Source organism: Chiloscyllium punctatum, chromosome 32 (genome assembly GCF_047496795.1).
Source record: "Chiloscyllium punctatum isolate Juve2018m chromosome 32, sChiPun1.3, whole genome shotgun sequence".
In the NCBI taxonomy this organism is placed as follows: Eukaryota; Metazoa; Chordata; class Chondrichthyes; order Orectolobiformes; family Hemiscylliidae; genus Chiloscyllium; species Chiloscyllium punctatum.
Window position 1 is genome coordinate 19,234,548 of NC_092770.1, and position 12,578 is coordinate 19,247,125.

General features: G+C 43.0%; 1 protein-coding gene across 2 annotated transcripts in view; it reads right to left on the reverse strand.

Annotated features, from left to right (window-relative positions):
- kitlga (kit ligand a) overlaps positions 1-12,578 on the reverse strand; it is a 184,754-nt gene that overhangs the window by 156,316 nt on the left and 15,860 nt on the right. The window contains exon 1 of one of the 2 annotated variants that reach the window (XM_072551821.1): positions 3,335-3,890. The exons of the other annotated variant lie outside the window; for it this stretch is intronic. Coding sequence (XP_072407922.1) covers positions 3,335-3,349 — 15 coding nt within the window. The 5' untranslated portion in view covers positions 3,350-3,890. Of the gene's footprint in view, positions 1-3,334; positions 3,891-12,578 lie in introns of those variants that run through there. 2 annotated transcript variants of the gene reach the window in all.

The window sequence follows — 12,578 nt, forward strand, 5'->3', positions numbered from 1 at the left end:
AAGTAGGTCAATGACAAAGAAAACTTCTTGCAGCTTGGTCCACTGATGACAATGAGTTTTTTTGGACCAGCTTCCAGATTTTATATTTGATATGCATCTTGCTTTACATTCGTCGCATGCCCTGTGGTGGATCTAGTATATCACCTTTATCTTCCCCATCATTCATGCTGGACTGCTCTATTCACTGATAAAACATTCTCAGGAAGTGAAGGCAATAAATTCCTTTGGACTGGTAAATCTGAACAATATGGCATTCAGTATCGATGAGAAACATTTTAAAAATGTTAGTCAATTATATTGTGTGTTTAACATTGTAATAAATTCCCGCTGCACTTTAAAGGAGGCGCCTTAAACAAATTTTGTCATCAAGCCATTTAAGGAGGTATAGGGCCCAGGTGAACAACACTTAGTCAAAGAGATAGGTTTTAATAAGCATGTTATAAGAGGCAAGAGATAGGCAAATGCTGGCCCAGCCTGTGACACCCACATCCTATGTATGATTAAAGAATGGGACTTGAGGCTTTAACCTTCTGTCTGAGATACTGAACCATAATCCATGAAGTTGCAGACAACACAAAGGTGCATTTAAAAAGGATGGGAGGCTGGGCTAGTGGAGATAACTCGTCTCATCCTTTTCGAAGGAGCTTTACTCCACCTGCATGTCCTGAATTGCGATGTCTAAGAGACAAGCAATTCCAGAAGTCTGTTCCCCAAATTTCAAGGCAACTGACTCTGCCTCGCAAATTGAGACATAGACTCTTTTGGTGCATAGGCAGTGTCCTTTCCTCTGGGTCAGTGAGTCTGCTTTGGAGTCCCAGCTATCCCTGAGGTGTCAATGACACACCCAAAAAGAAAACTGCTTTTTGGCAAATTAAATCTTAACAACAAGGAGCAGTTCCCTCTCCTGATTATTTTAATCCCCCTGCTTGTTGTATGGCAGACAACTCTACAAATGGTCCCTTATCAGTCAGAACAGTCCTGCTACCCCAGGTTAAACAATGTAGAAAGAGCTTGATCTTTATCTCATAATAAAGCAATGCTTTGAATCAAATCACTTGACTGCTCTACCAGGCGAGAAATGTTTAAAGGCATTTTCCATTTGAACTGTGACTTATAAAAACTACTGTGCAGAGTAAGGAATGGTGCAAGAGCGATTGAGTTACAGATCCCTGCTTCAGCCATTGCTAATAGTGATCAGAATGTGTGATTATGTCTAACTTGTATCTGCCAAGCTTTGGACCACAGTATTTCTTTGGTAAAACACCATTTTATATAAATGTTGTAAAGTAAGAGTTATCAATCGTCATTTATCTCAGCATAGAGGATAGATTCCACTTTTATCATGCTTTTTGCAATAACTGGGCAGTTTAAACTGCATTACAACCAGTGCAGTATTTTTGAAGTATAGTTATAATGCAAGAACTACAGAGGCTAATTTGTACTCAGCATGGTCCTACAAACAGCACCGTGATAGCGACCAAATAAACTGGTCACCAAGGAGAGTTCCCCAGCTCTGTTCTAAACATAGAGCCAAGGGGTCTTTTCAAATCCACCAGAGAAAGCAGTTGACTTTCTCATCCAAACAAACAAGGCCTTCAATAGTGCAGTACTCCCTCAGCACAGGACTGGAGTTTCAGCTTTGATATCTTCACGCTCAAGACCTGGAGTAGAACTTGATTCGAGAGGCTCCTAACTGAGCTGTAGCTGATGCATAAATTTATAAAGCAGCTGCAATGACTTCAAGATCCTTAGTCAGAGGAGTTGCCTTAAAAGGGCAGGCCAAATAAACAGTTAAACAGCATCCATGGCCTCCCACTTCCTCCACTGCTACCAATGATACACAATGATAGATTACATCAGCTAATTTATTGCAATAGCTGTATGGGAAACCAAGTTCATATGGCGCAGTGGCTAGCATTTCCACCTCTGAGCCAGAATCTCTGGGTCCAACTCCATGATTTGATGTCCAAGGGAAGTGTTTATATAATGCAGTCAAAACAGTTGTGAATGAACATGTAAATCATTCCAACACAGACTAAGGGTGGGAGAGAGTGCTCTTCAGTCACATCTTGGGAAAAAAATTGCAACCTTTACCATCACTACTCATAGCTCCAGACTACAACTTGCAGATAAAGCGCACGTTACGGCAACATGGATCTTCTGATTTAATTGTGCCACACCTCCGTATGCTAACTCTCCTCATGGCCTCTTGTCCACCAGCTCCTGGATGTGAATCTTGACTTTTTCAGATGCAAATCCCTTCCTGGCCTCAACCCCTCCCTTTCTCTATAACCTCCTATAGCCCTGCGCAACTCTCAGATCTCAATTCTGTTCAGTTCTGGCTTCTATGGGCACCGCCAGGATTTTCGTCACATCCCCCACTGAAGGCTGTGCCTCCAGCTACCCTGGACACTAAACTCTGAATCTCTCCCCCTTTACTTTCTCTCTGTCATATCTCTTTCTCTCTTACACCTCCACCCACACACCCACCTCCCCCCACCATTCCTCCCTAACCTTTAAGATGTACCTGAAAACCTACTTTGATTAAATGTTGTCTCCCTTTTCCTGATGCCTGTCTCTGGCTCCTTTACAATAATGCATCCTGTGAGAAACCTCGGGATGTTTCTCTTTGTTAAAGGGTACAATTTTTTTAAAAAACATGCTATTCTTGGAATGTGGTTCATTTGACCAGTATTGCAAAATGGGACAACCTTGAAGTCTACCACAGGTTATAATAAAATGGTTTTTAAAAATTCGTGAAAACTTCTGCACAAATCCCGAATTTGGTGGTAAGCAATATCACAGATTCACAGCTAAAACGTCCGGGATTAAATATTGCTTAGTTTCAGTTCCACAACTTTCCAAATCACTTACTCTGCACCGATGTTTACTTTCTTTTGAATGAATCCAACCTCTGCATAAACGAGTTGCCCCTGAATTGAAAGTCTTAAAGAAATCATCAGTTCTGTTATGTTAACCCTAGGAGGTTAAAGCCACGTTATCGCCTGCTGAACGTGCCGGGGCAAAACAACAGTAACGTTTAACTTTACTCAGAAATTGTAACTCTGTGTTTAACCAGTTTAGGAGATTTAGTGAGTATGAGAGAGAGAGAGAGAGAGACCTGTTCAGTGTGGATTAAAATCAGACTTTTAAATATAAAGCATTTCTGCTCAGTCATAAACTCACCTGAACTAACCACACACGTGGAGATTGGTACCCAGCGCAACTCAGAAATCTCTCTCCCTCTGCCCCCATACTCCCATGATACATATACCCTCATGTCTCCAACTTGTAAACGAATCATTTCTCCAGCCCAGTACCTTAATTTACTCACATTTGCCTCCTTCATAAGGAATTTCGATGATTTCTCGCTTCTCCACAATTATATACTGTTAATTTAAGTCCGACAGTGCCAGTTCATATTGTCCGGGGCACCCGTTCCTGCAAATTGCAAGATTCGAGCTTATTCTCTTTTTCTGTCTCTGTGTTTATCAAGAGAGAAATTCCACTCAGTTTCCTTTGCCAGAATGAGCAGACACGCCTGCTTAAAGTGAACTGGTAGCAAAGACAGACAGAGTACATACACCGAGGATACTCAGGTTAAACAAAAAAAAACTGGACTTTCAGGATTGAGAGATCAACGGAGAGATATCAGCTCCGCCGGAGATTTGTCTGTCCGACTGTTTACACAGTCTCATTCCAATCCCATACACACACACACTCAGGCTCCTGATCTCTTCTCGGTAGCACGCAGTGTCCGAGGCAGTTTGTAACCTAATGATTTATTCCGGCCTGTTGGACTTTGAATCTGCCTCGGGGTTGGTTCCGCTATCACTCCTTAACGGAAGGCGACTGTATAATGAAACCACGTGCATTGACATAGCGCCTTCCAACACCTCCGGGCGTCCCAAAGAGCCTCACTATGAAATATCAGCATTTAAATGAAATATTAGCCACCCCTACTTTGCAATGCTCTTAGGAAATGCAGCAGCCCATTGGCACACAGCCAGCAAGATCCCACAAGGTAAACCTAACCAGAGCATTTTCTCCACTGTGATGTTGAACTAGGAACAAACACAGGCCAGGGCACTTGGGAGAATTCATCTGCCCTTTTCAGAAACATGATATGGGCTATCTTACACAGAGCAAAGAGGGCATTTGGAGTGTCAGCAATCACATAAACCTCATTCAGTTCTGCCCACCATGACACAGACCATTCTTCAGTCAATTGATCCACTCCACATGATATGGAGATATGGTCGGATGGACTGGATAGTGCAAAGGCAATGGGCTCTGACAACATTCCTGCAATTGTACAGAAGACTTAGAGTCATAGAGATGTACAGCATGGAAACAGACCCTTCGGTCCAACCTGTCCACGCCGACCAGATATCCCAACCCAATCTAGTCCCACCTGCCAGCACCTGGCCCATAACCCTCCAAACCCTTCCTATTCATATATCCATCCAAATGCCTCTTGAATGTTGCAATTGTACCAGCCTCCACCACATCCTCTGGCAGCTCATTCCATACACGTACCACCCTCTGCGTGAAAGAGTTGCCCCTTAGATCTCTTTTATATCTTTCCCCTCTCACCCAAAACCTATGTCCTCTAGTTCTGGATTACCTGATCCCAGGGAAAAGACTTTGTCTATTTATCCTATCCATGCCCCTCATAATTTTGTAAACCTCTATAAGGTCACCCCTCAGCCTTCGATGGTCCAGAGAAAACAGCCCCAGCCTGTTCAGCCTCTCCCTTTAGCTCAAATCCTCCAACCCTGGCAACATCCTTGTAAATCTTTTCTGAATGCTTTCAAGTTTCACAACATCTTTCCGATAGGAAGGAGACCAGAATTGCATGCAATATTCCAACAGTGGCCTAACCAATGTCCTATACAGCCGCAACATGACCTCCCAATTCCTGTACTCAATACTCTGACCAATAAAGGAAAGCATACTTCTTCACTATCCTATCTACCTGCGACTCCACTTTCAAGGAGCTATGAATCTGCACTCCAAGGTCTCTTTGTTCAGTAACACTCCCTAGGACGTTTCCATTAAGTGTATAAGTCCTGCTAAGATTTGCTTTCCCAAAATGCAGGACCTCACAATAATCTGAATTAAACTCCATCTGCCACTTCTCAGCCCATTGGCCCATCTGGTCCAGATCCTGTTGTAATCTGAGGTAACTCTCTTCGCTCTTCACTACACCTCCAATTTTGGTGTCATCTGCAAAGTTACTAACTGTACCTCTTATGCTCGCATCCAAATAATTTATGTAAATGACAAAAAGTAAAGGGCCCCGCACCGATCCTTGTGGCACTCCACTGGTCACAGGCCTCCAGTCTGAAAAACAACCCTCCACCACCACCCTCTGTCTTCTACCTTTGAGCCAGTTCTCTATCCAAGCTGCTCTCCTGGCCAAGCTGTTCCAGTCCAGTTACAACACTGGTATTTACCAGTGGGAAATTGCCACTGTTTATGTGGGAAATTGCCCAAGTATGCCCTGAACGTAAAAGGCAGAACAAATCCAACCCAGCCAATTATCGCCCCATCAGGCTACTCTCAGTCATCAGTAAAGTGATGGAAGGGGTCATCAACAGTGCTATCAAGCAGCACCTGCTTAGCAATAACCTGCTCAGTGACACCCAGTTTGGGTTCAGCCAAGGCCACTCAGCTCCTGGCCTCATTACAGCCTTAGTTCAAACATGGTCAAAAGAGCTGAATTCCAGAGGGGAGGGGAGAGGGACAGCCCTTGACATCAAGGCTGCATTCAACAGAATGTGGTATCTAGGAGTGCTAGCAAAACTGGAATCAATGGGAATCTGGGAGCAAACCACTGGTTAGAGTCATTCTTGACGCATACAGATGGTTTTGGTTGTTGGAGGTCAGTCGTCTCAGCTCCAGGACATCTCTGCAGGAGTTCCCCAGGGTAGTGTCCTAGGTCCAACCATCTTTAGCTGCATCATCAATGATCTTCCATCCATCATCATGTCAGAAGTGGGGATGTTCACTGATGATTGCACAATGCTCAGCACCATTTGTGACTCTTCAGATACCGAAGCAATCCATGTTCAAATGCAACAAGATCTGGACAATATCCAGGCTTGGGCTAATAAGCAGCAAGTAACATTCATGCCACACAAATGCCAAGCTATGATCATCACCAATAGGAGACAATCTAACCACTGTACCTTGACATTCAATGGCGTTACCATCACTGAATCAGCATCTTGGGGGTTATCATAATCTAGAAATTCATCACATAAAAATAATAACTATGAAAGCAGGTCAGACTCTTGGAATACTGTGGTGAGCAACTCACCACCTGACTCCCCATAACCTGTCCACCATCTACAAGTCAGGAATGTGATGGAACACTCCCCACTTGCCTGGATGAGAGCAGTCCCAACAACACTCAAGAAGCTTGACATCATCCGGGACAAAGCAACCCACTTGATTGGCACCACATCCACAAACATCCACTCCCTCTACCACCAACGCTCAGTAGCTATGTACTATCTATAAGATGCACTTCGCAGAAATTTTTCGAAGTACCTCAGACAGCGCCTTCCAAACCCACAACCACTCCCATCTAGAAAGACAAGGGCAGCAGATATATGAGAACACCATCACCTTCATGTACCCCTCTAAGCCACTTACCATGCTGACTTGCAAATATATTGCCATTCCTTCACTGTCGCTGGGTCAAAATCCTGGAATTCCCACCCTAATGGTGTTGTGGGTTAATCCCCACAGCAGGTGGGCTGCAGCAGTTCAAGCAGGATGCTCACACCACCTTGTCAAAGGCAACTAGAGATGGGCAATAAATGCTGGCCATTCAGTCACACCCACATCCCACAAATGAATAAATTAACAAAAAGAAACCCTCCAAAAATCTTAGCATGTTCTGTTTAATCCTTGGCTGGAATTCTTTGAGGAAGTAACACGCACTGTGGAAGAAGGAGGAGCCAATGGGTATGCTGTGCTTAGATTTCCAGAAAGTGTTTGGTAAGGTGCCCATCAAAGGTTATCTTGGAAAATAATAGCTCATGGTGCAGTGGGGAGCATATGGGCATGGAATGAAGATTGGCTAACTAACAGGAAGCAGAGAGGAGGTGTGAGTGTGTCTTTTTTCAGATTGGCAAGTTGTAACAAATACTGGAATCCGAACTATTTACAATTTATATAAATAACTTCTGATGAAGAAACGTAAGGTCAGGTTGCCAGTTTTCTGGATGGCAGAACGAAAGGTAGGAAAGTCAGCTGTTGAAAGTGGCATAAGGAGGTTAGAAAACTTATTGATGGGTTAAATGAGTGGACAAATGGAGTATAATGTTGGAAAGTATGAAATTGTCCATTTTGGCAGGAAAAATACAACAAGAAAATTATCTAAATGGTTAAAGATTGCAGAGCTCTGAGAAGCAGAGGGATCTGGGTGTCCTCATATATGAATCCCAATAGGTTAGAATGCAGGAGAGCTAAGACAATGTTATAGTTTATTCCAAAGGGAATTGAATACAAAAGTTGTGAGGTTATGCTCCAGATTAAATAGGTCAGTGGTGAGACTGCATCTGGAGTGTGTAGTCAGTCTGAGTGTCCACGCATGGTGATTGGCATTGACTTCTTTTTCCAAAAGTCTTTGCCATATGCGGACCTCTGAACAGAAGGACAAAAAAGTGGGATGGCAGCCCCTTGTCACTTCCAAACCCACATTCCACCCTCCCCTGGATTCCTCTTCCCCTTCTCCATTACCTGAACCCCCTCCTAAACACCACCACTGACTCAGCCCTACAGATCCAGAGCCTGCACACAAGCTGCCAATCTCCGCCTGCCCGCCCTGAACAATCAGTCAAGCTAGGAGTCTAAAGGGCAGTGTCAGTGCTGCCCACATGTCGGTCCATCTCAAGGTGTTAGCTGACAGAGTCCATACACTGCATTGAGTTTCACAACATCACAATGTCCACTCTGGGAGTGCTATGTGAGAATGTCCTTCAAATGCATAGAAGGAAGGTCAGCTGATGTTTCACCATATCCCACAGGGGGGGCAGTGAGTATAACACTGGACAATAACTTAAACATTCAATGAACACTGGACACGAAAACACAACATATTTCCTCTCTAGTTAAGGAAATGTCCCTAACTTCCCTGTAACCATTAATATGAGTGAAACATGCCCTTAGCTCCTTGACTGTGTTGGTCTCAACAAATAACAATGACATGCATATGAATAAAGTGAAACCAATGTAATGTGACAAATTTACAAGTGAAAAATACTCTTTGTGCTCTCCAGTCTTATGTGAGAGGGAATTGGTCAGGAAAGTTGTGTCCGTGAAGCAGGATCTTCCTGTCTGATCAGGAGCTTCTTTTATAGTCCACCAACAGAGACGGCATGGTCAGCTGACAGTGGTTTCACTTGCTTTGCCATGTGATCACGTGTTTCCTGTGCACATGATGGCACTTTCAATTCCAATTGGAATTGTGTAAGAAACAGTAAGCTGGAATGGAGTCCCCTTCCTGTTCCATCGCTGGGAGAAGCTCAGCACAAATAAAGTCATAGAGTCATAGAGATGTACAACACGGAAACAGACCCTTCGGTCCAACTCATCCATGCTGACCAGATATCCTAACCTAATCTAGTCCCTCCAAACCCTTCCTATTCATATACCCGTTCAGATGCCTTTTAAATGTTGCAATTGTACCAGCCTCCACCATTTCCTCTGGCAGCTCATTCCATACACTTACCACCCTCTGTGTGAAAAAGCTGCCCCTTAGGACTCATATCTTTCCTCTCTCACCCTAAACCTATGCCCTCAAGTTTTGGATGTAGGGAAAATACCTTGTCTATTTATCCTATCCATGCCTCTCATGATTTTATAAACCTCTATAAGGTCACCCCTCAGCCTCCGACGCTCCAGGGAAAACAGCCCCAGCCTATTCAACCTCTCCCTATAGATCAAATCCTCCAATCCTGGCAACATCTTTGTAAATCTTTTCTGAACCCTTTCAAGTTTCACAACATCTTTCCGATTGGAAGGAGACTGGAATTGCACACAATATTCCAACAGTGGGCTAACCAATATGCTGTACAGCCGCAACATGACGTCCCATTTCCGGTACTCAATACTCTGACCAATAAAAGAAAGCATACCAAAAGCTTTCTTCACTATCCTTTCTACCTGTGACTCTACTTTCAGGGAGCTATGAACTTGCACTCCAAGAGTCTCTTTGCTCAGCAATACTCCCTGGGACCTTACCATTAAATGTGTAAGTCCTGCTAAGATTTGCTTTCCTAAAATGCAGCACCTCCATCTGCCACTCCTCAGCCCATCTGAACAAGTTCTGCTGTATTTTTCCAGAAACACGAAAGCTTGCTGAAATACCATGAGAATGCTGCGCTGTCGGCGGTGCCAACGTTCAGATTAAATATTAAGATGACACCCCATCTGTATGCAAAACATCCCAATGGGTTACTCTGCTGAATGGGGGAGGAGCTTCCCCTTTTCCCACCCCATGTTTATCAACCAAGCAACATTACTTAAAATAAATATCTAGGTGCTATCGCAATGCTGTGAGCAGATTGTCTGGTGTATTTCATATTATTACCATATTCACTACAGTATTGCTTAAAACAAGACACATTTTACGGAAGTTTTGCATCTTGCACATATCAAGATAAATCACAAGAAATATCGAAGTAACAGAGAATGTTTTGTACTGCATGAGAATGATGTGCTAATTGGTAGGCATGTGGTCTCTGATTGATAGAGGCATTTTTCTTTTGATAGTGAATCTTTGTAGACAGTATGTCCTGCTGTCATTAACCATCAGTGGTGAAGGGAGTGGTGTGTTTGGATGTGGTCCAAGTCAAGCAGATGCTTTGACTTGAATGGTATCAAGTTTCCTAAGTGCCCTTAGCGTGGCACTTATCGAGACAGATATGAAGTATTCCATTACACTTGTGACTTGCTGTGGAGAATGCTCGAGTTAGATGATGACTGACAATTAATTGCCAAGTTTTATTTAAATTTAAAGCAAGCAGGTTTACTCAAATTGGACAAGTCATTGCCCTGAGAATCAAACAAAAATTGACTGTTACCTACTTTGTTCAGTTGAATGTATATGTCCTTTCTGAATACAATGAACAGGGCCCCTTGAATTCAATTTTTTCATATTTGTTTTAATTTTAATCTTTTTGCAGCAATTCTCAAGTTCTGTACTACCAATTTATAAAAGTGAGTACACTCCAAAAGAATTTCACTAGCTAGTTGTGCTTTCAGATGCCCAGAGGTCGTGAAAGGTGTTTTATAAATGTAAGTTCTTTCCTTAGACTGAAAGCTGAACAATGCAAGGGAGATGATGGTGTGATGCTAATGTCATTGTAGTAATAATCCACAACTCCCAATCAATGTTCTGGGGACATGGACTTGAATCCCACTATGGCAAAGAGTGAGATTTGAATTCAATGAAAAAATCCAGAACTAAAAAAGCCGGTCTAACATAATCATTGCCAATTGTTGTAAAATCCCATCTGGATATCTCAAAAGCTTGAAATCACCTCTGTTAAAGCAGCCCATTTGATTGGCAGCTCATCTGACACTGTCAACATTCACCCTGTCCATCACAGATGGAGAGTGACAGCATTCTTCACCATTAACGAAATCCATGTTAATAATTCACAAAGTCAGCATTTTGCAAGTGTACCATCCCTAGATCATTTTAGGAGGTATTTAAGAATCACCGGCATTGCAATGGGTCTGGAATCCTCTGGAAACCAGAGCAGATTTTGTTCCTTAAAGCACATGGTGAATCTGATTTTTCTTTCATATACAATCAATGATTGGTTGCCATTTACTGAATGTAGCTATTTGTTGAAATTAAACTCCCTTAGCTGTTTGGATGCAATTTGAACCTGCAACCTACAGGATTAACCTAGACCTCACGGTTATTAATTCTGTAATATTAACATGACCCCATCACTTTCCCTCAATTTAGCTCCACTACAAACATTAGGAAGAGGTTCAGGGACGACTAAAAACATTTGGGAGGGCTGGGTGGGGAACTGTGTGAGACAGCAATGTGTTGCAGGTCAGCCTACCTTTTCAAAGAGAAATGATGCTGAATATAAGTTTTTATTTTATAAGAGGATGCTTGCAGACCTCACACAACCTCTGGAGGGAGAGAGAGATTGGAACACAGTTGAGGTCCATACAGTGATCCTTAGACCACCAGGCACATTCTGGCAATGACAGTACCTGCCCATTCGCTGTCTCCTGTCTCACAGCCAATGTCCCAACCAAATTAATAATTACCCTTCAATTAAACTTCAACATTAGCTAGTGGTCCTTATAAGGGAACTTCCGGAAATGCCGAATCAAACATAGCAGGAAGTTTTCCCTGGTGTGTGGGCAATACTAATCACACAACCAACATCATTAAGAGCGAATGTCTGGTCATCCCCACATTCCTGTCACTTGAAATTGCTATGCATTAATTGGCTGCCAACGATTTGCACATTACAACAAAGAATAGCAACCTCCCCTACTGCTATGGCTCTTACTTGTGGTTACGACTGCAGAAAATTTGCTCACTTGGAATGTCATGTTGATGTCTTGCACAAGTGTCAATCACACCTCACAACGCCAGGTAATGACCATCTCAGACAAGAGACAATCTAACCATCTCTCCTTGGCATTCAATGGCTTCATTATTGTTGAATGCCCCACAAACAACATCCTGGGGGTTATCATTGACCACAAACTGAACTAGACCAGCCCTATAAGAATTGTGGCTACCACAGCAGGTAAGAGGTTAGCAGCAAATAACTCACCTCCTGACTCCTGAACGTAGTGTGATGGAATACTCTCCACTCGCCTGGATGGGCGTAGCTCTTATCAGATGCTCAAAATAACTGGGACATAACAGGCCAGTTGACTGGCACCTCATATAACAGTAAGAACGTTCACTCTGTCCACCACTGATGCAGAGTGGCAGCAGTCTGCATTATCAGCAAAATAAATGGCAACAACTCACCAAAGATTTTTGACCGCATGTTCCAAACCAGCAACCTCTACCATATAGTAGGACAAGGGCAACAGATACATGGGAACATCACAACCTGCAAGTTCTTCTCTAAGGCACTCATCATCCTGATGTAGAAAAATGTTGCTGTTCCTTCATGATCACGGGTCAAAATCTTGGAACTCCTACCCTAATGGTATTGACCTGCAGCAAGTGGACTATAGTGATTTTAAAAAGCAACATCTCAACAGGTGGTTCGGGATTGGCAATAAATGCTAGGCTGGCCAGCAATGAGCACAAACCATGAGTGAAGGAAAAACAAAATCAAGATGAATTCCAGGGAAAGGTTGTAACACGTAGTGTTTTATTCCTTCGTACTGAACAGAAGAGAAGGATTCATAAATCTGTCATGATAAATGAGATGAGAGCAATGTGGCTGAGATTCTTTCATGCCTGAAAACTCCAGTTTGAACTTGAAGTAAGGAATTAGACATAGACATGAAAAGGAGAAATTTACAGGGTTACAGTGACAGAGCAGAGGAATGGGTTCTTGCAA